This window comes from Solea senegalensis, linkage group LG21 (assembly GCF_019176455.1).
Source record: "Solea senegalensis isolate Sse05_10M linkage group LG21, IFAPA_SoseM_1, whole genome shotgun sequence".
Lineage (NCBI taxonomy): Eukaryota > Metazoa > Chordata > Actinopteri > Pleuronectiformes > Soleidae > Solea > Solea senegalensis.
The window spans coordinates 9,636,615-9,660,672 of NC_058040.1; the positions used below are offsets into that span (position 1 = coordinate 9,636,615).

Genomic DNA, 24,058 nt, shown 5'->3' on the forward strand with positions numbered 1-24,058 from the left:
CACTTTCATACAGCGCATCTACATTTTTGTTGTTGACGTTGTTATTCTGCCTCTGTTTGGTCGTTGTAAACATAAACAGTGTCATCATTTTTGTATGCTGTGACCCTCAGGGGCAGGTGAGGACATTTATCCTGTCAAACTGCTGATAGCCAATAGTAGAATTCACCTCTGAAACATTTTGTGGGCTCTTCTTTGCCTTTCCATTCACACTCCAACCTATTTGCAATTGCCTCTCTTTATTTTACAGTGTTGCCGTTGCCGCCATTAGTCTTAACATCACATCAAATGCAGTTCTTGGTGTGCATTGTCAGGATTTGAACACAGAGTGTGCCCACTCTTCAGCTTGATGTTCAGAAACACTATTGTTTGTCCCTCCCTCAAATCTATTTGTGGTATTTATTCCTGTTTTGGAAGAATATGGTTAATTGCTATATTCGTGATTTCCTGCTCAGTAAACTGACATATGAAGGAGGCATCACGTAGTGTCGGCTCAGTAAACATTTGGGATTCACAGACCAGGAAGTGTAGCTGTGTGTGCGCATGTGTGTGTGTGTGTGTGTACAATAAAAGGGCTTTATTTATGTACAAACCCCTGATTCAGACATAATACCGCTATGGCACTGAACGCTATAAACATCTAGAATGGAACACACAGACGACACAACTAAGAAAAAGGGGCCTTCTGGATCCTGTCTTGGCTTAGGGTTCACATACTGGCACAATACAAGTCCTGTCACTGAGTCACCCAGCTGTTTAGACTGAGGTGGGCAGAGAGCGTGGGTACGATGAAAAATGTCTTTGCTAAGTGTCGTGACATCAGGCCAATAAAAGAACGACATCAGATGTAGATTGCTGATAATAATGACTTCCCCTCAGCTGGTGACGGTACTGCAAGTCACGATATTGTATTAGTCATGTTCATCGCCATTCTCAGTGTCTCATGTGTCAAACAAGGTAGAACAGTGTTAAAAAGTGTAACAAATACAAGCAATCGGTCCACCTGTTATCTACGATCTGTTTGATCTGTTGTGTTCAAACGTGAAACAAGTGGAAAATGGAATTCAAATTTCACTCAGTGTGTTTACATGCATGTTAAAAGTCCGCTTTTAGTCGGACTAAGACAATAATTTGGTTTTCTCAATGCCATGTCTGATTAAAATCAAGTCTTTGTCGGACTAACACACCTGGATAACACAATTCATAGTCTGATTACTGCTTCATGTATACGCTTAGTCGCACTAGAGTCGGACTTGGCGGTCTGCGCATTCACCAAGATTTATAAACTGCAGGACTTTTGCCGCAAAAGAACAAACAACGCGATGGCGTCGGCGAGAGCAAAAGAGTCTGAGTAAACATGCAGAGGAGAAAATCTATTTATTGGCCGTGTATGCCTGACTCCGCCTCCGTAGGTGGCACTGTATCGCTCTATAAGCTAGTGTATATTAAATCAGTTTCCTGTTGACCTTTACGTCACATAAAACAATGGACTGTGAGATGGATTGTGTTGTGGTTCTAAAGCATAAATCTCATCTGTCCAAAAGTGGGTCTTCTCTCGCAGAACGCCATGTCCAACTCTAATTGGACGAAGTGCACACATGCAGGAGTAAGCTGACTTATCCAGGTATGTTAGTCTGACTAAGACTAGCTCAATTTTAGTCGGACTACCGTGTTTACATGACATTAAGAACATCGAATTATTGTCTTAGTCTGACTAAAAGCGGACTTTTAAAATGCATGTAAACACACTGACTACAGATCTGCTGCTTCTTTGTTCAATGTTGTTGTTTACAGAACTGCTGCTTGTCATAACAATATATTTCTTAATGTGTACTCAACTAAATGCCTGGACTCTTCAGCATGAAGCCAGGCATCTTTGGCAGCCACGCAGATTGGGAAAACGGAAACTTTGGAGTGCTTTTACTTTGAAAGTGGTGGGAGTTCTTGACTTATGTGGTAGATTTGTGACAGTTTACATTCTGCCATGAAACTGAAACACTTGGCTCTGAGAAGAAGGTCTCATGCGGGCAGTGTGGCTACTCTAGTGAAAACATGGAAAGCAACACATTCTCTGAAAGCAATAACGCCACACACACTTTTGCAATGTGGAGCTTTTTGTTTATGTTAAGAATTAGAGAAAGAGGCCACAGACATGTATAGGGTGAGTTTTGAATTCCCCTGAGGTCAAAAAGATGAAAAGGCTTTATTTTAGGAGAAAAGTTTTTTTTATTTAATCCTGCAGACTATCAAAAGGGGCACTTATTATATTAGTATTATTGGATAAAAATTAAAAACATAAAACATGTTTTGTTTGTTTTATTTGGTGCATCTTTCTAGGTTTCCATTCCTTAGTATTTCAACTTTAAATTTAAACCATACCTTTAACCAATAAATGATCTGTTTCCATCATACTGACCAACCATACATATATCGTCAGTGTAATTTACTCAGACATGTTTTGAAAATTATAATGAAAACACATATATCTTCATTCTGGTTTTTGGCAGGAAAGAAGGGAAATATAAGAAGGAAAAAAATATGGTGATTTAAGCAAGTAACAGTTCTATGTATTTGTACGAACAAAGTGAAAGAGACGCTTCTTTTCAGAGCACTGTAATTTGTTATCACTGCCTCTTCCTGTGTGACTGACAATATTTTATTGTATGTACAAATTTCTGTCAGTAAGAGGACACAGCTCAGAAAAAATGAGTACACTTGGTAAACAAGAGACAAACACAAAAACAACTGACCATTGCCAAAGAACATTCTGGAGTGTAGTTGGCAGCTCTAACTAACCATACACAAGATGAAAACAGTCAGAAGAGCACGATGGGAAGGGTGAGGAGCGTTGATTATTTACTTACTTATTCTCACATTGCTATTCTTTTCATTGTTGCTTCTTCTGTTGCAGTATAACGTGGACAAATTACACCAAGCACATCTGTTGTGCTCTAATACAGCTGTGCTCTGTCAATTACATGGAGACTGTATACCTTAAGTGCCATCCATACTCTGTGCCTCTTCCTGTTTGACTGATGAACAGCTGTGGACTGTGAAAATGAGCCATGGATCTATTAGTGAATTTTATTGTCTCCATTTAGCTCAATAAAAACGGTACTTGATAAATAAATGCCAGGCTGAGTAACTTTTACCTACAGCAGTAAACTCACATAACTTCCAAGCCAAGAAGACTAGAAACTACATGTAAATGGCGAGGATACTAACTTTTTGCATGAGAAATGTAGTTTTAACCATATTATACTGAAATCCATATTATGATGTGGAAAAACAGCATCAGACTATGAGTACATTCAATGTGGGTTTCTGTTTTAAAACTAATTCACTTGGAAGCGTCAACAAGTGTCAACTTTAGCTGTATAATGTTAATGTTAAGTGTCGGGTCTAATATTAGTCACACTCGTAGCGCTAAGCACAAAAAATGTGCCTTTAAAAGCAAGCTGTATACAATATTATACATAATTATATTCTACTTTCACTGAGCTGATTTTTTTTAACCTACATCTGACCTAATTATTGATATCAAATACTAATTAATTTGTTAGGAATTTAACCCTTTAAAGGCCAGGTTTTTGTCATAATGCCATGCAAAAAAAACCAGAAAATATATATCAATTATTTTCAATAAATTTTTTGTGTTGAATTATTACAGCCTGGGATAAGTCAATGATTAGCAGCAACACTCATGACAGTGCCATCTAGTGGAAACAGCATGTTTTTTCTCCATATGCCAAATATGGCCAAAATGGCGCCATCTAGTGGCACCCAGATATTTAATTCAATGCAGTTTAAATGGGTTTCAATGGCACATTTTTTTACACTTAACACTATGAGTGTAACTCTTGTCTGTACACAGTGTATTTTAGCCTGACTGTGGTAGCTGATCAAATAAAAAAATGCAAAAACTTGCCAAAAAGGTGATAAATGACATATGAGAAATTACATGCATCTGTGAGGGTTTAAAAGGTTGAAGGTTTAAATGAGTTTTGTTCAATCTAATTAGGAGACCGAACTCTCTGGGGTGAACGAAACTAAACAGCTCAAAGTGAACGTGTGTGTGCACGCTAATAACTTCTGGATAATCTGTCTAGACTGTTGATGCCAAAGTTGTAAATAAGAGGAGAGGATTGAGGAGAGCTGGGCAGAATAATGGAAACAGAATGTGTGAGAGAAACATTCTGTTTGTTTAGGATTGTGTAATATAAAAACTAACTCCTCAGTTTTGTTTGAGAGCTGATGGAATCACTAATATTTGTAATTTTAGGCATATTAGATAAAGATAAAGACACTCAGCGTTAATCCTCCCCTTTTTTTTCACGTGTTTGTCCGTAGGCACTGTTGTGACAGGACACTGTTCCGAAAGCATGTTCTCTCTGCTCGGTAAATATTTACATGTTACTTATTTAGCATGGCCCTGTTCTGGCTGCATCCCACATGGAATTGAGACCTTTTGTCCTTTATAGGTCAAACAGAATAGGAAAAATACCCCCATGTTTACTCGCAACACCTCACATTTTACCATGTCACAGTGCGGTCAAAAAATATATATACAGCAGATTTCTGTAGACCGTGGCACGAGGCAAATTATTTCAAACATTTGTTTTAAAAAAAACACTTAACGGCTGACAATGACACTCGTTGATACCTAGTATTTTTAAATTGTTTCCCCGAAACCCTCAATCTATTATTAGCTCAGCACAAACACGTGTGAGGAACACGTCACAATTGATATCAACAAGAACTGTTTCTCTCCCGTTCTACAACATTTGAGGCACGATTAGGAAAAATAAAGGGAACACGCACATTAGGGCCGGGGGAATGAGGAGAGGTCGGCACTAATAGATTTGTTTTGGAAGATTCCGAGTCGATGAGGTACGCACAGTATACTGATATTTTTGCACATGAGCCCAAGATAGCATGTTTTGTTAAAAGTGCAGCGGACATTTAGTAGAGGTCTATGGACATTTACAACACAATTTTGTAAGGATTGTACATGGTGTCCTTAGGTTATTTGAGCCCACCAGGAGTACGTGCTATTCTGAAAAGGTACATTCGAGTAAGTAAAACAAATATTGTCCCCAATTTTGTGCACATACAAGCAGTGTAAAGTTCATATGGGTATGGCCCATATTCCTCAATGTTTGTGAATTGATTTGATATTTTGGATTCAGCCTCGAGGACAAAGGTGAGTCACTTAGGTCAGATAAAGCTCCGTGTACTGTTTGCTTGACATTTGATTCCTCTGTGGTGTTCACCTCGGTTCCTATAGTCAAGCAAATAGAGCATAAAATTCTTGTTCCTGCCGCTTAGATATTTTATTTTGCTTTACTCTAATTTTAAGCAACAATATTAAGGGAAATAAATTGAGTGTGCAGTTGTGTACAGGCTTGTTTTCAGACAAATAAGAGATGGGGGTCAGTGTGCAGTGTGACAATAATAAATTGCCTGCTCAAGTGTTGGATTTAAAAAAAAAAAATTAATCTCGTCGCCTACTGGCACTGTTAAATATATTTAAAAAAAAATCATTATCTCATATTTATAAAAAAATAAAGAAAAGATAATTATGTAATGTAATGAATAGAAGTTTTTCCAGATGATTAATGTTTCTAATTTATTTGTGTTCCTCGCTGCCTGCCACAAATTATCTTCCTCCCATAATCCTCTTGTGACGAGATGGAGTACGTGCACATGGACACGTAATAATACTTTAAGTTTGAACTCAAACTTGTTAACCTTTTTTTTTCTATTTTGTACGATGCCGAGCCGTGTATCCGTGACACGGTGTAGGAATGTAAGCATCAGTGAACACCGTTTCCACCCAACATCTGGGAATACAGATGATATTTATCCAGATTTCAAACAAACATTCAAACCCCGTAAACAAAATGTTTAGCCTGCCTAAGTGCGACGATTGGCTCACACAAGAGTCTGTCGCAGCAACATCTTGCTCGGATGCTACACACTGACAAACACAAATTAAAAGATAGATAGTGTGACGTCTACATGTGAAGAAGGATTTTGAGTTTTAAGTTTCAGTTTTAATCAGTAGTATTAATTAGTCTCATGACACACTTTTACTTGTAATGAAAACTGTGATTTGTCCGTCTCTGATGTGTCTCTATACCTTTAATTGGACTTAAAGGTGACATAGAATGCTTGTATCACACATATATGTTAGTTATGGAGGTCTACTTACATATATTAACTTGTTTTCATGATTAAAAACCTCCTAATCACTGCAAACGAGCCGATCAAAATATCTCCTCACAGACGCTCGTCAGCCGTGCTGTTTCAGACCAAAACCACACCCCCAGAACGTGGACTGTGTTGTGATTGGCCAGCCAACGAGAGCTTTCCCACTGTCCTGTGATTGGCCAGGTACCTGGAAGTGACGTAATTGGTAGGCCAGCTCTCAGATTTACAGCTCCCCCTCTGGCACGGTGGATGCTCTGCATCTCAGCAGCTACAACGAGAGTAGTTCTTCTTCTTCTGCGGTTGAATGTACGCAACCAGATGTGTCCGGACTAGTGCCCGCACCAGGAGGCGCTACGGTGGTGAGAGGAGCGGTGAGGATTTCTGATGACGACATCAAATTAAGGAAGTGCCGATCCGCTTCGCAGAGCCCAGGAAAACAATACAACACTATTTTCTCAGCAGTGGCTGAACTGTTTGTTCTGAAACTTAAGGGTTTCATAAACGAGGTAATGACGCAGATACACACACAAACGCAGCGTTAATTGGAGCTTCCGGTCTATGTGGGCTTTAAATTCTAGGTTCTAATTACCACCAGTGTCTTTTTACCCCCTTGAAACCACAGTTACATAACATAAAAATGGAACTGTAGACGCAAAAACCTGACGTCTCCCACTATGTTTGGCTCTGGTTCTTTTTCAATTGATGGGAGACACTAAAGACATCAAGTAAAAAGTGCAGAGTGGAAAGAAAGAGAACCAGAGTCGATGTCTGATAAAGGCCAAGTAAACACTTCCTGGCAGACGGAAAAAGACAGACGTATGTGTGTGTGTGTACGTGTACATACATATTTTTTCACCCGCTGAAACACTTGTTCCCTCCTGACATGTAAGAACTGATCATAACCAGATTTCTATCCACTTAATCACTGTAATAATGAGACCACAAAACCTCTGAAAAGTCTAAAGGCGGCAGTATATTCTATGTTAATGCCGGCTCATGAATCAGCATTGCCTGTCTTAAGTGGTCGAATAAAGTGCTCTTTGGTCAGAGGTTGGAGAAACGCGCTCTACATTAAGAGATGTCGCAAGATCTATGAAAGAGGCTGAGATGACAGATCATTTCAAATAATGGAAACACACCACACTCAAAGGAACAGGGTCCATGACGCCAAAAGGTAGAAAAACAACCCTTGAATCTGCCAGGACCAACAGGCTCCAGCTCTGTCTCTCTTGGATTCCTCCTCTGCAGCTCACACACACACACACACACACACTGCCATTTAAGGCTGCTCAGAGTGCTGACAGACTTGGACGACTGGTGAAAACAAAGGGAAAGTGTCTCTGATATGTTCTATACTGATAAATTAACTACTTATGTGCCCAATGTATCATTTGTTTAACCTTAAATATATAGGATATCTAACATCACTGACTTATTCTGCCACTTTTTTCCCCCTATTCACCCACCTGGACTACTTTTTTAAGAAACACTCATCAGGTTTGTAGGTGTGCAGTTTGTATTGCTGGCAAAAATAAATGATGCCCCCGTGAGTATTCCAGATGAAGATGATATGAAATACATCACTGATGGGAAAAGAAGCCCCACAGAAACATTACTTCATCATGGCCAGAAAGAAGTTAGAGGCTGCAGGGCAAACATGATGTGTCCAATGCTTCCCTCTGTTGGACACGGTTCCCACCTACACTAAACCTGAATGCACAAGTCTGTTAGTAGTTATTTGCAATGTAATGATCACATTTCAGTTTTCTTTTTTTTAACTTGTCACTTATTGACTTATTGTTTACTGCATTTGTTGTATTTTCTCAAAGGAGAAAAACCACAAACTGAGACTTTTCAGGTGACAGATACTGCTATGATACTACATGAAGATGTAATGATAAAAATGTGGGAAACACTTTGCTGTAAATCTGTCACGTTATTTTTCACTCTATATTCTAATGTATTCTACATAATGGCATGAGTGAAATAAAACAGTTTGCACCATCTACAGAGAGTGACATTTGAATTATTCAACAAAGGGCCGTTTGTATACCTAATGACAGAGCTCTCTGTATGGAAATGTGAAATGTTTTGCATGTGGAGAAGTATGAATCTGCTCTAAATCAATGTGTGACTTTGAATGTGTGCATATTTACTTCAAAGTAATAGTAGATGCATACTTTGACATTAAAAATGTACTTACATTTATGATTATTTCTATTATTATACACTATCAGCATAAAGGAACTTGATTTTAATGAATTAATTAGTCAGACCTTATCCTATATTATTATTGTGCTTTCTTTGTTCATATGTTGTGCATTAAATAGCCTTGAGACTTTTAAATCCTCCTTGAAAACCTTATTTTTCTCCTTGGCACATTTAGTTTTATATTTGCTGTTTTGTTGATGTGTAAACATGCTGTTGTCCTGACTTGACGTAACAAAACATAAACTGTAATACACTTGAAACATGAAAACACACATAACGAGTACATGTGCCCTTTGCACTACCCCACAGTGGCCTTGGAGAATATTGATAAAATAATGTTAATCGTGTGGATTCTTGTGAGCTTGCGCCATTTCGCCACTTGATGTCGCCCTTTTTACATTAGAAAAAAGTGACTGGAAATTAAAGGCTCAACAATGAGATAGTTGATGCACTGCTGATGCAATAGTGTACTGCAGTATAGGGCTGATTTACTCACAGTGTGTGTACTCACGGTAAGTATGAAAAGAAAAACTGAAACACTCTGATGCAAATATTACTACAGTATTGTGTAAAAGTCCACCAGAGGCCACCATTAGGATTTGTTGTTTTAGCATCACTATAATGACCATACAGTGGAATTATGGCTCAATCACTTTATGGGAACATATTAAAAAAACACAGGAAACATGTGTGCAGTTTTAAAATAACACAATTTTTGTTCTACTGTTTCATGTCAAATATCTGCTGTGAAAAAGGTCTATTATGCCAGGTTTATTCAAGACATGCTTGAGCATTATAAACAAAAGTTGCATGACCAACAGACATAAAATCAACACAACTGGTGGTTCCCTGAGACTTTCGCACAGTACTGTATGTGTGCATGTGCTTTAAAGTCATTTAAACTTTTCATGCTCTCTTCCTATCGATCAAACAATGTTTTGCAAGTACATAAAATGCTGTGTAACCATGGCAATGGCTGTGTTTTACTCCAGTGCTGTACTTGTGTAATTTAATTACCATTTGACTCAGTGTAAGAGTATCCGAGTGTGAGGCTGCTTACCTTCCTCCCAGCGAACAGCATGCACAGCTGATGCATCGAGCCTCCGTTCTTGGTCAGCTCTTTCTTCAGGGTTTTGGGTGACGGCAGTGTCCAGCCGCCCTTGTGGTGCGCTCCTGCCTCCAGGCAGTTGATGGCGTTGTCGGAGGTGAAGCAGGGCGTGCGCGGATCCTGCAGGAGGCTCCCTTCACTGTGGGTGCGTCGGCGGAGGGAGTTCTGCACCCTGAGCCCCCCTGCTCCATGTTTCTCACAGGTGGCCCCTTCCACCATGCTGCGCCGCTTGCTGTCACTGCGCTGCAGGTAGGCATCGTCACTGTCACCTTCATCGTCCTCCTCTTCAGACTCGTCCTCGTCGTCTTCGTCATAATCTTCGTCGTCGGTGTTGGGTGAGGAGAGGGCGTCGGCGCTAAAGGAGCGATCGAGGCGCAGCTCAGGGATGACAAATGAAGATGAGGAGGAGGAAGGAGGAGCGTTGGTGTCTGGTGGCTCTGAGGCGTTGTCATCATCTGGGTTTGACACCATCAAATTTAGGTGGACCTCCTCTTCAGTCATCTCTCCATCATCCTCTCCTCCTTCTTTCTCTCCCCCCTCACTTACAACACTCCTTCTACTGGCTCCATCTTCCTCCTGCTCTTCTTCCGCTTTCATGTGTCCATTCTTCACCTCTCTCCAGAACTCCATCTCATTTCCCTCCATGCTCTTGCAATCCTCACCTTCAGTAGATGGAGGTGGTGTGGGAGGTACTTTATGTCGCTCCTCAGATCCCACCAGACTACTGAGGGGCATATAGATATCATCTAATGGAGTGAGGGGCTCTGACGGGTGAGGACTGCCAAGGGTTGGGGGCTCTGAGGGGCTTGAAGGATAGATACTGCTTTCCTCGCCTTCCGAGCTGCGGGGAGGAAGGTCCAGGCAAACGCCTCCTCGATCTCCTCCCACTCCGCCCAGCTCACATGAAGGGGCATCCACCTTAGGCTCCAACATCTACAAAATGGAACAGACCAGGAAAAAAGAAAGGGAAGGAAGGTTAGTCGTAATTATCACATCATCTATATAGATAAATCAAAGTAATTTGATCCCGCACAATGGAGATTTGTCATGAGGAACAAATGTACTTGTCACAACTTTTCAATTTCAGTTCCTGAATTTGGTTGTTGTGCCGCATACTGACATGACCCAGCTGTCCTGTTAACATTAGACTTCGTTTTTGTCCTCAAAGTGTCAGAGTAAGTGAAGGTAGTCATGCAGTGACATGCCCAAGAACATGACATAGTGAACCCTGACTGATCATAGCATGTGGTCAGTCCTGGCCTGCAAGCTTTAACATTAGGGCTTCGGGCTCTGGAGCCAGACTTCACAAACACGACAATAAACCATGCCCTTGATCCCTGACCAGCAAAATCTAGTTAGTCAGTTCATCCTTTAGTCCTATAGTGCATTTGTGCCAAAGTTGAAGAAATTCCACAGTGTTCTTGGACAAGGATGGACAGATGGATGGATGGATGAAAAACCTGAAAACATGATGCCTCAGCCAGGTCACTGGCTGAGACCAGGCATGGAGGCATAAAAGATGACATAATAATAGTCATTCCAACTGGGCCTAAAAGCATGGCTGCTGCTAATTTAGCTTATTTTAATTCCATCAAACTGACAAGAGCTGAACAGCCAGAGAGCACAGTGTAATGTCAGTGCAGGCAAGTTCATGTTATGGTGCAGAGCTGCGAGCTACTAGACACTGGACCTTCCTGCACTGATTCAGTCAAAATGAGCAGCTAAAATCAAGCCAAACCTCAAAGTGTCCTCTAATCTTTTCAACATTTCTGATATGTCGCTAGCATTTACAAACAGAATCCTCTTTTTTCCACCCAAATCGCCACATCCATAAGCTCTGCGCTGGCCCATAATGGAGCCTCCAGTGGGTGGATCATTACAAATGCACTTTGAGTGGGACGGAATCATCAAACCCACAGAATTTCATTTCAAATTCAGCAATAATTCAGCAAAAGTCGTGAATGATACCAAATATATCTGTCAAGTAATTTCAACTAGGGCAGCGACACTACCACGCAATAAAGCTGATTTTTCTAAAGCCATGTTTTAACATCTGAGGATATTGTTTTTCAAGCGGTCACAATGTTGTCACACGACACTACAACCCTGTTGCTTTTTGCCATTGCAGTTTTTGACAAAAGATGAGCTTTTGATAAAAACATGAGCTGTAGCTCTTCCTGTGACTCTGTGGTGGAGTAAACACGGGTCACAGGAGGACATCCACAACCCTGAGGACACGCATCAGTACTTTGAACTGGTTTAGAAACATTTAAATTATGTTTGAAGTGAAGAGTTGTGGTATACGTGGCTTAAGTTGGTGTTAAATGTCAGCCAGAGCCTAGAATTTTAACAATAGTTGCCACAAAACTAGAACTTGAATTGTTGGACTCCCATGTTTTAGTAAAATAGTCTCTGAGAATGTTGCTGTTCATAAGAGCCACTCAAACATCTCAAAGATGGCAAGGGAGATTTGGAAAAGTACAAATAAAAGTATTATATGCTAAAAAAAAAAGCACATTGGGACAGAATAGGAAGAAATTAGCCGTCATTTTATTCTATTACAGGGAAAAAATAAGTTAATTTCCTTCTTTGTCCTCCAGTTCACACAGTGTAAAGCATAAACAAGACAGACATTACACAGTGCATGGAAATCAAGTAGACTACACTGTGAACTGGACTATAAATATTTGTTATTCAATGTACTCCTGAGATCCTGAGCTCCGTCCGCAGAATGAATCCCACCTTCTTGAAAACTGCGGCAAGTCTGTGAAGGGCCTCATTGTGCTGGTCAAGTTAACCCATGATGACAAGCAGCAGTCACAAGACACTATAGCTTTAATTGGAGATAATTCTGCTTTCCCGCAGACAAGCTCTCATGACATTTCACAAGCCGTTTGTGTACTTTTGTAACTCAAATTGTTGTTGACTCTAAACTTCTGACCTTCTGGGAAAAAAAAACAACCCATAACCTTATCAATTTATAACTGAAATTGAATCTCATGGAAGTGTGTGCAAAAAGAAAGTCAGGCTATATTGATTTTATTTCTTTTTATTTTAGCGTATGATAAGCGGACGTGGTTATTTGCATTCTGAGAGGTGTCAACTATGAGCGGCCTCAGCTGCATATGGCGCACGATCGGAACCAGCTATTTCCACATATAAGGATATAATAAGGAGATCGGAAATTGGGGTCACTGTCACTTCAGCAAGAATATGACCTTATATATTTGTAACGTGGTTCTGTGGAGAACTGCAAGGCTCTGATCTGAGCCTTGAGACTATTGAAACTATCTGCTCATCTGGCATTTATAAACTGACAGATGCACCGGATAATATCAATACCCATCAATACAAGAAATGCTGCTGTCGGTGTTGTTTTGTACTGAACTCACATTCTGGTGTTTCACCAGGGTTCTTATAAATTTGCTGTCTGAATTTTGTTATACGTGATTTATGAACAAGTGTATATAATCAATTCTCCAGTGAGGAGAGAAACAAATGATCTGCCATGTTATGCACTATCCGAGAGTAGATCCTGAGTATTAAAAAAAGAGATTCACAAGGTGATGACAAAGTTTCACAAAATATTCTTTTTCACTTAAATGTTGTGGTTTAACCATTTACTGTTCTTTTGAACCACTGCTGTAATATTCTGGCTATATATACAGTATGTTGTGAATACTTTCGAGAATAGATTACTTGTTACCACATTTCAATAGAGTTTTGTTCACAACTGAGGAGAAAAATGACTTGTGTGAACAACAGGTGGTATGAGAAGACATGCAGGAGTTTGTACCAAGATGAGATTATTTTTGTTTGTTTGTCCGAGGTCAGTGTGATTCCTTACTATTTATGAAATCCCGATATGGCCGCGGTGAAGCACTTTTCAGACAATAACCATGGCTAGATCAGGGCTAAAAATATAATACTGGACTTATGTGCATGTCTTACTACCCCAACTAGGTCACTTAAACCTCAATTTTTTCCATTTTAACCAAATCTTAACATCAGTGCGATCCAATCTAAATGCTTCACAGTGCTAAAACCGAGACATCAAGGCTTCTGACTGATTATATGAGGTGTATTAATAGAATGAAATGCACATTCATCACATTTCCCTTCAGGGGAAAAGTGGAAGTGAAGCCTTTGTCTTCATGCCTTTCCGTCCATTGTTATCTATCTATGTATGTATCTATACCGTATATCTATCTGTCTGTCTGTCTGTCTATCTATCTATCTATCTATTTATCTATCTATCCCTTCTCCACCTTGCTGGCCACCATAAATCCCTTACCGTCGAAAATATGACACTTTTCAGCCACAATAGAGCCACCTGTCCTGTCAGATACATGTGTTCTAACACACACACACACACAATCCCATTAACCTGGTGTATCTTTTGTGCCTCCCCTCACATCCTCCGTGAAGACAAAGATAAGTGCCAACATATTAATAAATAAATCAATCTTCAAAGACTTTGTTAAGTTTTGACATTTACCATTTTGCCTGCACCCTCTAATGTTCTCCCCTCTGTGAGGCTGCTTCAGAAGCATGAACCAAGAGACAAAGGCTAATGGGCAATGTGAAACATAAGCACAATGACATTTACTCTATGTATGTGTATGTAGAATATACCATGTTTTTAAATGTCATTCAGCACAATATAAACTCTGGCACTGCCTAAAATCAAGGAGCGAAACAAAACCAGCTCTTAAAGGCAGCGAGAGCAGGATGCTGGGTAATAGAGTGAATAGATGAAAGAGACAAAGTGGATAAGACAAGCAGAAGGGACGGGGGGGTCAGAGTACCCAACAACATAGACACGTAATGTGAAGAACTAAAACAGGAGGCAAAAAGAAGAGAAATCTTGGGGAAAAACTACCCTTATTATCCATGTAGACAAGCCATTAACACCATTACTGGTCTCACAAAGACCTAATTAGTGTTTGGTCTAGTTCAGCCACAAAAACCTGGAGTCATTCATTTAGCTTTAGCTAGAAACCCCGCCCCCCCCCAACTGATTTTAATGCCTTGGTGGCTGATTAAGTCAATGACCTAGGGTGAGCTAAAACTGTGTTTCATCATGATGCAAACAGTGTCTGATACTTTGGTTCAAGGACAAAGTCATACAGATGACTGGGCGAGTGAGCAACAGTGGATGTCACTTAATTTATTCTATTTTTGGGGTCATTTATTTATGCAAAACAGGGGACTTTAATTGTAAGTCACCCACTCCGTTCAGCTTTCTAATCAAATGCCTAAAAATAGAAAAAATAAAAACTAAAGTCGCCTAAAAGAGACACTAAATAAAGCAGCGCTGTCTTGCTCCAACACACCTGATTCAGAGGGTCAGCTCGTCATCAAGCTGATAACGAGCCATTCATTTGAATCAGGTGTGTTGTAGCAGGGCAACATCGAAAACATGCAGCGGCATGAGGACCAGGGTCTTGAAACACTGACATAAAGGAATCAAGAAGTAATGATAAATACTTAAAGAGTAACAGTCCATATATGTCAAATATCTACAGATAAAATACTGACTACAATCCAGATTCAAAATATTATGGGGTGTGCTAGCCAACGTTCCTGAGACTGCACTTACACACAACCATGACTGTCCATCAAACCCTTTTGATCAATGTTCACATGTCAGCGACAGAATGAAAGTGGAAGTGCAATAACAGACTGGAATCACATTTTATACAGTGGAAAAAAAAAATTGTTCGAAGGCACTGACATTCAATCTGGAGTTGATCCCGGGGGCCACTGCTCCTAGTTCTAGGAAGGTTCCTAATGGCATAACGGACCAAAATTAAATTAAACTGCAAATTAAACTTCTAATTGTAAATAAACTGAATGCACCATTGCTATTAGTGAAGCCAGTATTTCAATTTCACCTTTCCTTATTCTCTGATGACACATCATTGTTTTTTTTATGATTTGAATACATATAGCCCCTTGAAATGTTCTCTTATATCAACATCAAATAGTTATTAATGGCACTTATGAGCTGGTTAAGATAAGAGAAACGAGTCAACATACACAAAAAAACACAAACAGGACCAGGACAAGAAAATATGTGACTAAAAGGCTAAGACTAAAATAAAAACATGTGCGTACCAAAACAGGGGACTTTTTTTAAGCCAAATTGGGGCATGAAAGGAAGCCACCCTCGCCTGTATGTCCTACATAAGGTTGACATGTTAATATGGAAATGTACAGTTTGAAAACTGCACTCAGACATGAATAATCTATCACTACTGTACTGTTAAGAGTAATGTAAAGGCATAGTGGTTGAGTGATGATAGAAGTGATGCACATGCTCCCCATGACACCTGCTAAATTAAATGTTTGGGGTTAAATAAGAAGAAAACGACAGGTGAGACTTTCCTTGAAATAGAATTTAATGTGCAACAATAATGAATGCTGCATCATAAAATAAAACACACAGGCAAACACACACACACTCACTAAGAGTCACCCAATGACAACCATGTGAACTCTGTCCCACCGTTACCATGGAAATGGGAGACCCAGCCCAGGGAAGCAGCTGTGCTGCACTTTGTCCAAAAGCAAAAGACGTCGCCTCTGAACTCTGTCAAAGTTTCTCCAAACCACGACTGCTTCTCAGATGCCGTTTTTCATCTTAATCTGAATTATGCATCCTTATCTCAATTTAATTTCCTGTGTCCTGTGTTGCTTTTAAGTAAGACATTGCATTAAAGACCATTTAGTGTTCTCCCTCTGTCTCTGTACCTCTTCCAATATTAATACTTTAATGTGTTCACCGGTACACTTGCCAGATTCACCCCAACCTCAATAAATTCAGCCAAGCTGTTAAACAACTGCACATCAAGGGACATGGATTTTCTTCCCATCATCTTTGTCCCTCGTCTCCATTCCTCACACAAACTCAGGCCTGGACCTGCAAGTTTCCTGGCAGGATGTCCAAGTGATGTACCCAATCAGTCTGCATTAACCTGGCCATTCAGTCTCCTTCACATGCTGACTTGTCTCACTCATTTCCCGAATAGAACAAATGAACTCAGGCGAGTCTGAGACATACTTCGAATTAAAAACGTGGAAGATGATCACACAGGAAGCAAAAAGTATTCCGACCTCCTTGGTTCCACATTAAAGGACGATTAAAGTCTTTTGAGTTATTGAAGTGAATGTAATTATGCCTCTTTTTATTACAAGTAGCATACATAAGATTTTTATTTTTGTATATGTATATTTACCCTTTCATTCCCAGGTTTCAATAATAATAATAATAAAATAAGAGTAAGAAACCTACAAACAATGACCTGTGGAAGAATTACAGTGTCTGTGCTCTCTGGGTGTTATATGTCGTGAATTGCATTATCATATGAAGACTTTTAATGTTACATTGTCGCCAGAAGTCACGCTCCAAAGGCTACTGTATTCTCCATGATTCTGTCAATAGATTCTACATTCTGCTAATTCTCGGGTGCTCACCCGGCATCCTGTCCTCCTGATTATTCTGTAAGGATCTGTTTTCACGCTTTACCTTCACTTTACCTCAGAGCAATGGAAGGGGTCTGACAGATAAAGCTCTATTACTGTATCATTGCTCTTCTCTGGGTGAAACAGTGGGTAATAGAGGCTGGTGCATTGAGGTGCATGTGATGAGGCCATTCAGAAATTGATCATCTATACGGTGTGGCCCGCTAACGAGTTATTGGCATTACACAGAGCAATAACGGCTTCTAAATCTTCAGAGCGCAGATTGCTGTGGACGGTACGTGTCAAAACAGACGAAGGTTAATATACATTTAGATGGTCCTGACATGCACGCCTCCATACACTTACAGGCTATCTCTCTGTCAGATAAACACAGGTTTCACTCTGCAAACATCTGCGGTGATTATCTTATCAGACGCTGCACATGCGTCATCAACATATGGCGTTTTTCCACCGAGTGGAATGATTTGGTTTTTTTGTGTTTCCATTAGGAATAGCATTTCTCAGTACCCTTCCCTTGGGGTACCAGAGTAATGGTACGGTAGAGTACAGGTGGAGCTAGACCCACGACTTGAAAACTTGACGTCTCCTCCTCTAAATGAGACATGTGAGTCTATGTGAGTCTTCATGACGTATGACATGTGATTTCAGGAATGTGTGAAATAAACGGTGTGTGAGCGTCGACTTGTGGGAGTTTATGTAACGGCCTGTGACGTGTAAAGTCATTTAAGTTAGGCTTTCAAGTCACTTTAAGAAAACATCTGCTATCATTATATCAGGTTTATAGTCACCAGATGATGATTTTACACAGCAACAGTTTCAAAGGTCACATTAATCACACATTGATTTTAGCTTGAATGCCTGCATTTAAAAAAAAAAAACGGTTATTGTGATCTCTTCCATCTTTGCTTTTTTCAAAACTGGACTTTGATTTGTTCAATTTTAAGTTTAGTCTGTGTCACGTCTTCTTGTTCTTTGTAACCATTTAAGCTCACAAACGGGGAGGGGAAATTACTAAAATGTCATTGACGTAACTTGCCCAGTCATGCCAGGCAGCTGAAGACAATGGGACCACTGAGAAAAAGGCCTTCAAAGAAAGAGTGGAGAGAGAGGAGAGAGGGAGAGAGAGAGAGAGAGAGAGAGAGAGAGAGAGAGAGAGAGAGGAGAGAGAAGTGGAGTGGTTATATATGTGTGTGCGTGCTTATGCATGTGTCAGGAGGAGGACACAGAGATGATGCATCTATCTTCGGTTTGGTTTGTGTCTTTTGTTAGTGTGTGTGTGTGTGTGTGTGCATTATAGATTTTGATGTATGACATTGTTTTGACAAGGTTGTAACAAGTTACATATAAAAACACCTCATTTGCTCGAGCTTGAGAGGAGAGGAGGAGATTGATATTCTCACTTCATAGGTTTACACTGCTGCACTGTGAAATCCATGCAAATACTCGAAAAAGTGTGACAAAATGATATCTATTGTCTTAATTCTAACATGCACACGACACAAACTCACAAGTCCTGCTTCTATTTCTCTCTTTAATAACCGCACAATTCTCTTAATGAGAAAACGAGAAAAGCAATGTTCCCCAGTGTGTGCCTTGTTGTTGTTTTTTCCTCCTCTGGTTCCTGTGTTTGCTGTTTTCTCTTGTCTCTATCACTTTCAGCTGGCCTCTAACATGGTTTAGTGCAAGTCCTATTAATGGCTATCTCAGTACTGTCCTATTTTCCCTCTCTCTCTCTCTCTCTGTTTCCCTGGTTCTCTCCCTGTGACTCCCTTACCATGTGGAGGGATAAATAATGTCACTGGCAAACGGCCAGAGCACAAATTGCTTAACAAAAAGTGCCAAACGGAGATGAAATCAAACGGTTTTTAAGAATAATATTGTACACAACTTTTGTTGATATATCCAGAGCACTTAAAATAAAGGGAGCCATTAAAGTGTTAGGAGGAGGTGGAGGATAAAAGGGCGAATTGACAGTATATAAAGAGAAAAAAACAAAGAGGAAAGTAAACACAAAACTATCAAGGCAGAAAAAGTCAAGTTAAAAGAATCAAAAGAAGGGTATGACACTAACACAAAGCCCCTCATATGTGCCTGTCATAAAGATACCCAATGACAAATAAGCCTTTATTGCTTTTTCCTATCATTCCTCCCATCTCTCCGTCTTGTTTCTCTCTTCTCTCCGTACGACCAAACCCCTCCCTGCCTCGCAGCAGCACAATATCAACATATCTAACCATCTGCATGCATACTTGGAAAAGCTCCCCCAAAGCCAAATAAAAGCAGTGTATTTCCACGAACGTTCTCTGTGATTCAAAGACGAGAAATTAAGTTACAGTATAAAAAACAATAAATAAACCCTACCTGGCAAGAGGAAGCAGTTCCAGGTTACAATCCACTAAAGGCAGATGTAGGAAACTACTCGCATCCCCATTAAAGTGCCCTAATTCTTCTGTCAAACTGGTGTGTGAGTGTTCGGCTGGTGCATGTGTTTGATTCTGCCAGAGTGGGCTAGGCCAACCAGAGTGTGTAGAGAGAGAGCGAGAGAGAGAGAGAGAGAGAGAGAAAGAGGGGAAGAGAGCGAATGCCCACAAGGCTAAGAAGGTAGACTCCCAAGCTGCACAAACAAGTGAGAAGGAAAGGGGGAGAGGGAAGAAGAGAGAGGGAGGAGAGAGAGAGAGAGAGAGATAATGACAAAAGACAAATGAGCAGCGAGAGCTCAGAGAGAAGCATATGTGCACACATGCATGCTGTGTATGTCCACCTAACATAACTAACTGATGTATAATGTCCCCGCTGATTGCAGATGGGGGTCTGCAAATATCATCTGACATATGTGTACATACAGTCATTCATTTGTGTCTTGGCGGCTGCGTCCGACCACCCCCCACGCCCACCCCCCCACCCCCCGCCCTCCGTTTTCTCTGCGAGGACATTAGGGCACTATTCAGCCAGATCCCACAGGATGCACAAAGCACACAACGGACACTATTGTAAACACACACACACCCGGGCGTGCGCGCGAAAAACACACAATAAATGTCACACACTGCTACACACGCACAGGTTAACAATAAGTGCCACAGGAAATTTACACACAAACACGAACATTAACGGTTTAGGGTTGTTGTTTTGTTTTTTTACATCTCTTCCTACAAGTCAAATCCTGTGGATGAAAACCTCACCAATCTGATGTGATGTGTAAGGAGGACACAAGAGGATGTCACTTTAATCTTCATATAGCTCAACTCTGATTGATCCCCACGGATTTCATTACGTTTTTATTGTTATTGTCTAGCCCACTGTCGATATGTATTACATCACTGTTTGCCCTCTATAATTGCACTGACTCATAGCCTGCCACAATATCCTTGACTGGGGATGACATCAATGCTGTATTTCTAGTCAGACTGATGATGCCTCGGAACGGCAGAGACCAGGAATGACTACATGAACCTTTGGCAAGTGAGCTGACGAGTGTTCGCCTGCAAAGCCCCGGCTATAATTATATCTTCTGCCTTCAGCAGCATGGGTTTGATTGTTGTTCCATGCGGGCAATTACATTTTCAGAGGCTGTTAAGTTGTAAACAAGCAATACCAAATAATCGCGTGAACACAGGAAACTGCTAAACCTGCTGCATTAGTGCTTGGGATCATGTGGCTGCTGTCACGAGAGCAGAACTGTTGTTGTGCTGATGTTTCAAGAAGCAAAAATCATTCTTTTTCAACAGCTTTTTGTCTACCCAACAAAATTAATGAATTACATGGGTCAAATAAAGTCAAATAAACGAGACCAATTTGATTTAGAGTTATCTTTAAACACATATAACACGATATAAGAACTTTGATGCAATATAATACAAAGGATAGTTATGATATAGGCTTAAAAGTGATCAAAAGTGGCAGTGTTTGAGAAAAGCCTTGAATAAACCAGTATTATAGCCTGCTCTATGAAGCAGCGTACGTGCTCTATGCGAGTGGCTTTTGATACTATGTGTCTGTCTCTCTCACTCATTCATGGACCATCACCCTCTCATGCGCGCGCGCTCTATTAACTCAAGAGCCTCTCAATGCTACTTAGAAGAAAGGTCTCTGAATCTCTTTATTGTGACATGCAACATTTGACTCTGACAGGAAGAACACGCACACACACACACACACCTGTTGTTTCTCTCTCCACGGTTCCTCAGGTCAACAACAATCTATCACTGACAGCATTGTTGGAGAGGTAAATGCCACGCACAAATCAAGATGGTTTCATACAAGAGCAACAGTTCAATGTTAGTCACTGCAAAACAATAGCACGACCTCAAAAAATCATACCGACACTCCACAAAAAGCAGCATTTCACTTTCTAATCATATCATTTTTTTTAATAATTCCATGCATTCCAAGTGTGAAAGCGCCATGCTTTTGGAATCACATGAGCATTAACTAACCACACAGACAATAAGACAACAGAGACACACACTCCAGAAACGTGCACCCACACTTAAATTACTAAACCTCGAATAACAAATCTCAACAATAAGTTACTATACAATATAATTTATTGAAATGTGTGGTTATAAATGCGAGTTACTTATTGATAGTTTTGACTTTACCTGGAGCAGCACTTACAGAATAGCTGAGACTGCGGCACGTAAACCACACACACGACTTGAATTAAACAAGTAAATAAACTCGACAGCCCTCATCTCAAGTACAGATGTGGCACCACAAGTTTCCTGAAAGAGCCTTTGAGGGTATAAAGGTATGACCTTCATAGCAGCAAAGAGAAAGAGAGTGTACGTTACCTTAGACACAGGCATCTGGGGAACACAGGAGTGTGTTGGAAAGTGTGTGTTATGATTGGTATGTGTGCCAAAGTACAGTAGAGGCTGGCACAGTTCACGCACACACAATGGCAGAGCACATGTGCAGCACAAATAGATACACGCCACTAATCCAATGTGCCCATTTATTGTTATGGTCCCCCCTCCCGCCAGATGTACGTTCCTCAGGATGTGTCAGTGTGTCTTCTGTCTTCTCCTTGCTCTGGTTCTTGTCTGTGTTGTTGCTTGCTGCTGCAGTCCCAGTTACCTCCCTGAGCTCGGTTATAACGTGTGTGCCAATGTGTGTGTGTGAAAGACAGTAAAAGGGGGGAGAGAGAGAGAGACAGAGACAGAGAGAGAGAGAGAGAGGGGGGTGTAAAAACAGGGACAGGGAAATGAAAAAGATAGATGGAATCAGAGGGAGACAGAGGTGTGAGAGTGGAGCGGAATTGGAAGAATGTGATATATTAAAAACGTAGAGTAGGTAAGTACTGGTTATATAAAGATCAAATGCAACTAATTGTGAGGAGACCAAAGCAGTGTCCTTCATTCTACCCCCCTCTCTCTCTCTCTCTCTCCCTCTCTTTCTCCCTCTCTCTCTCGATCTGCTATTTTTAGAAGTTGCTCTGTCGTAAATCAAAGAACTGAATCAAAACCTATCAAAGGGCAGGATGTTAAGTGCCATGTGTTAAACACCAAATAAGATGCGCGTGCACAAACACGCACACACACAAACCCCTGTCTGTAACAATGACCATGTGTCTGCATCAGAGCTGAAGGGAGTTATGTACGCTATTCATAAAGCCTTATCTAATCACATCATGTGCTAATATATAATGGGCTTTTCAAATAGCTATTTTAAACATTGTCAGTTGAACTGAACAGACCACTGTCTCCCCCGCTGCCTTTGACTCAAGGTATTCGTGTGAAGAATCATTTCCGCAATGCCATAAAGCAATAATTGACATGTGAAAGTTGAACATAAACTTCTTTGTTTCTGCGGGTTCCCGTCATGGAAGTGCACAGACACAGCAGAGCAAATATTTTTCTGGGTAAGAATGTGCATAAATAACGAGTTCATACGTTGTGTGTGCTGTTGTTGTTCTGAGTCCGTATAGGCTGTAGCTTCTGTGCTGATGCATTACTGCCATTATGTAACACAGTTATGAATAGTTAAAGGTGAGCTAAAATAAAGCCAAACACCATTCCATCAAAGGGAAATCATTAATGTTTAAGGAGAGACAAGGGAATGAATCCTACAAGCCACAAGGAATAACATCAGTGAGCTGTGTAAGTGGTGCACTCGTGTGTGTGTGTGTGTGTGTGTTAGGGGAGGGAATCACAGCCTACATCATGATACGATACGAGATACATGGTCCATGATACCAATAATATCACGATACAACGACTCTATGATGATCAACATATTGCAAGACAATCATATTGAGATACATCACGATATCTGTCTACCTGAAGAAAACAAAAACATCTGTGAAAAGTTCAAAGTTTTTCTCTATTTCTTTATACAACATAGAGAACAAAGTACATTATTTGAGCAGCGCCACCATGAGGAGACATGAAGAAGTGACGCCCCAACGAGTGAAACTGACAGGGGGGGTCTGTTTACTTTAGAGCTCCTTAATGTGTTCATTAAAATGGCGATATTTGCCCTGACGTATCAATTATCATATTGCACTAGGAAGGACGACGATACATCACCAAATCAATATTTTGACTCACCCCTAGTGTGTGTCCATGAGTGTGCGGGCATGCCTGTGTGTGTGTGTGTGTGTGTGTGTGTACATGTCTGTGGTAGGCTGTGGCGACACATTCTGATCTTTATGAGGACAATTTGGCTGGTCCACTCTACTCTTAAGGGGTTTTTGAGTTAAGTGTTTTAGGGTAAGGACTAGAACTGGGTTTATGTTAGGCTTAGGGTAAGGCTGAGGCTTAGGCGTTTAGTTGTGTTGGTTAAGGGTAGGATAAGGAGGTAGGGAATGCATTAAGACACATGTACAAGAGTGTGTGTATGTGTGCATGTGTGTGCATCCATGGGTGTGAGAGAAGACACGCAAAGAAAAGACAAATGGAATTCATCCATGTCTAATTAAAGACAATGAAGGGGAGTGTGTGTGTATGTGTGTCACAGAGAAAGAGAAAGAGAGCAAGAGAAATGTTAATCATAATCACATATTCAACTACAGATGTTGCCCATATTGAAAATAAAACA

At 40.5% G+C, this 24,058-nt stretch overlaps 1 protein-coding gene across 5 annotated transcripts in view; it reads right to left on the reverse strand.

Annotated features, from left to right (window-relative positions):
- The window catches only part of rgs3a (regulator of G protein signaling 3a), a 118,808-nt gene that overhangs the window by 22,689 nt on the left and 72,061 nt on the right, over positions 1-24,058 (reverse strand). For 3 of the 5 annotated variants that reach the window (XM_044013076.1, XM_044013077.1, XM_044013072.1), the window contains one exon: positions 9,482-10,462. In XM_044013076.1, the coding sequence (XP_043869011.1) occupies positions 9,482-10,462 (981 nt within the window). Of the gene's footprint in view, positions 1-9,481; positions 10,463-19,378; positions 19,533-21,810; positions 22,092-24,058 lie in introns of those variants that run through there. The other 2 variants (XM_044013073.1, XM_044013074.1) reach the window with 2 other exon arrangements.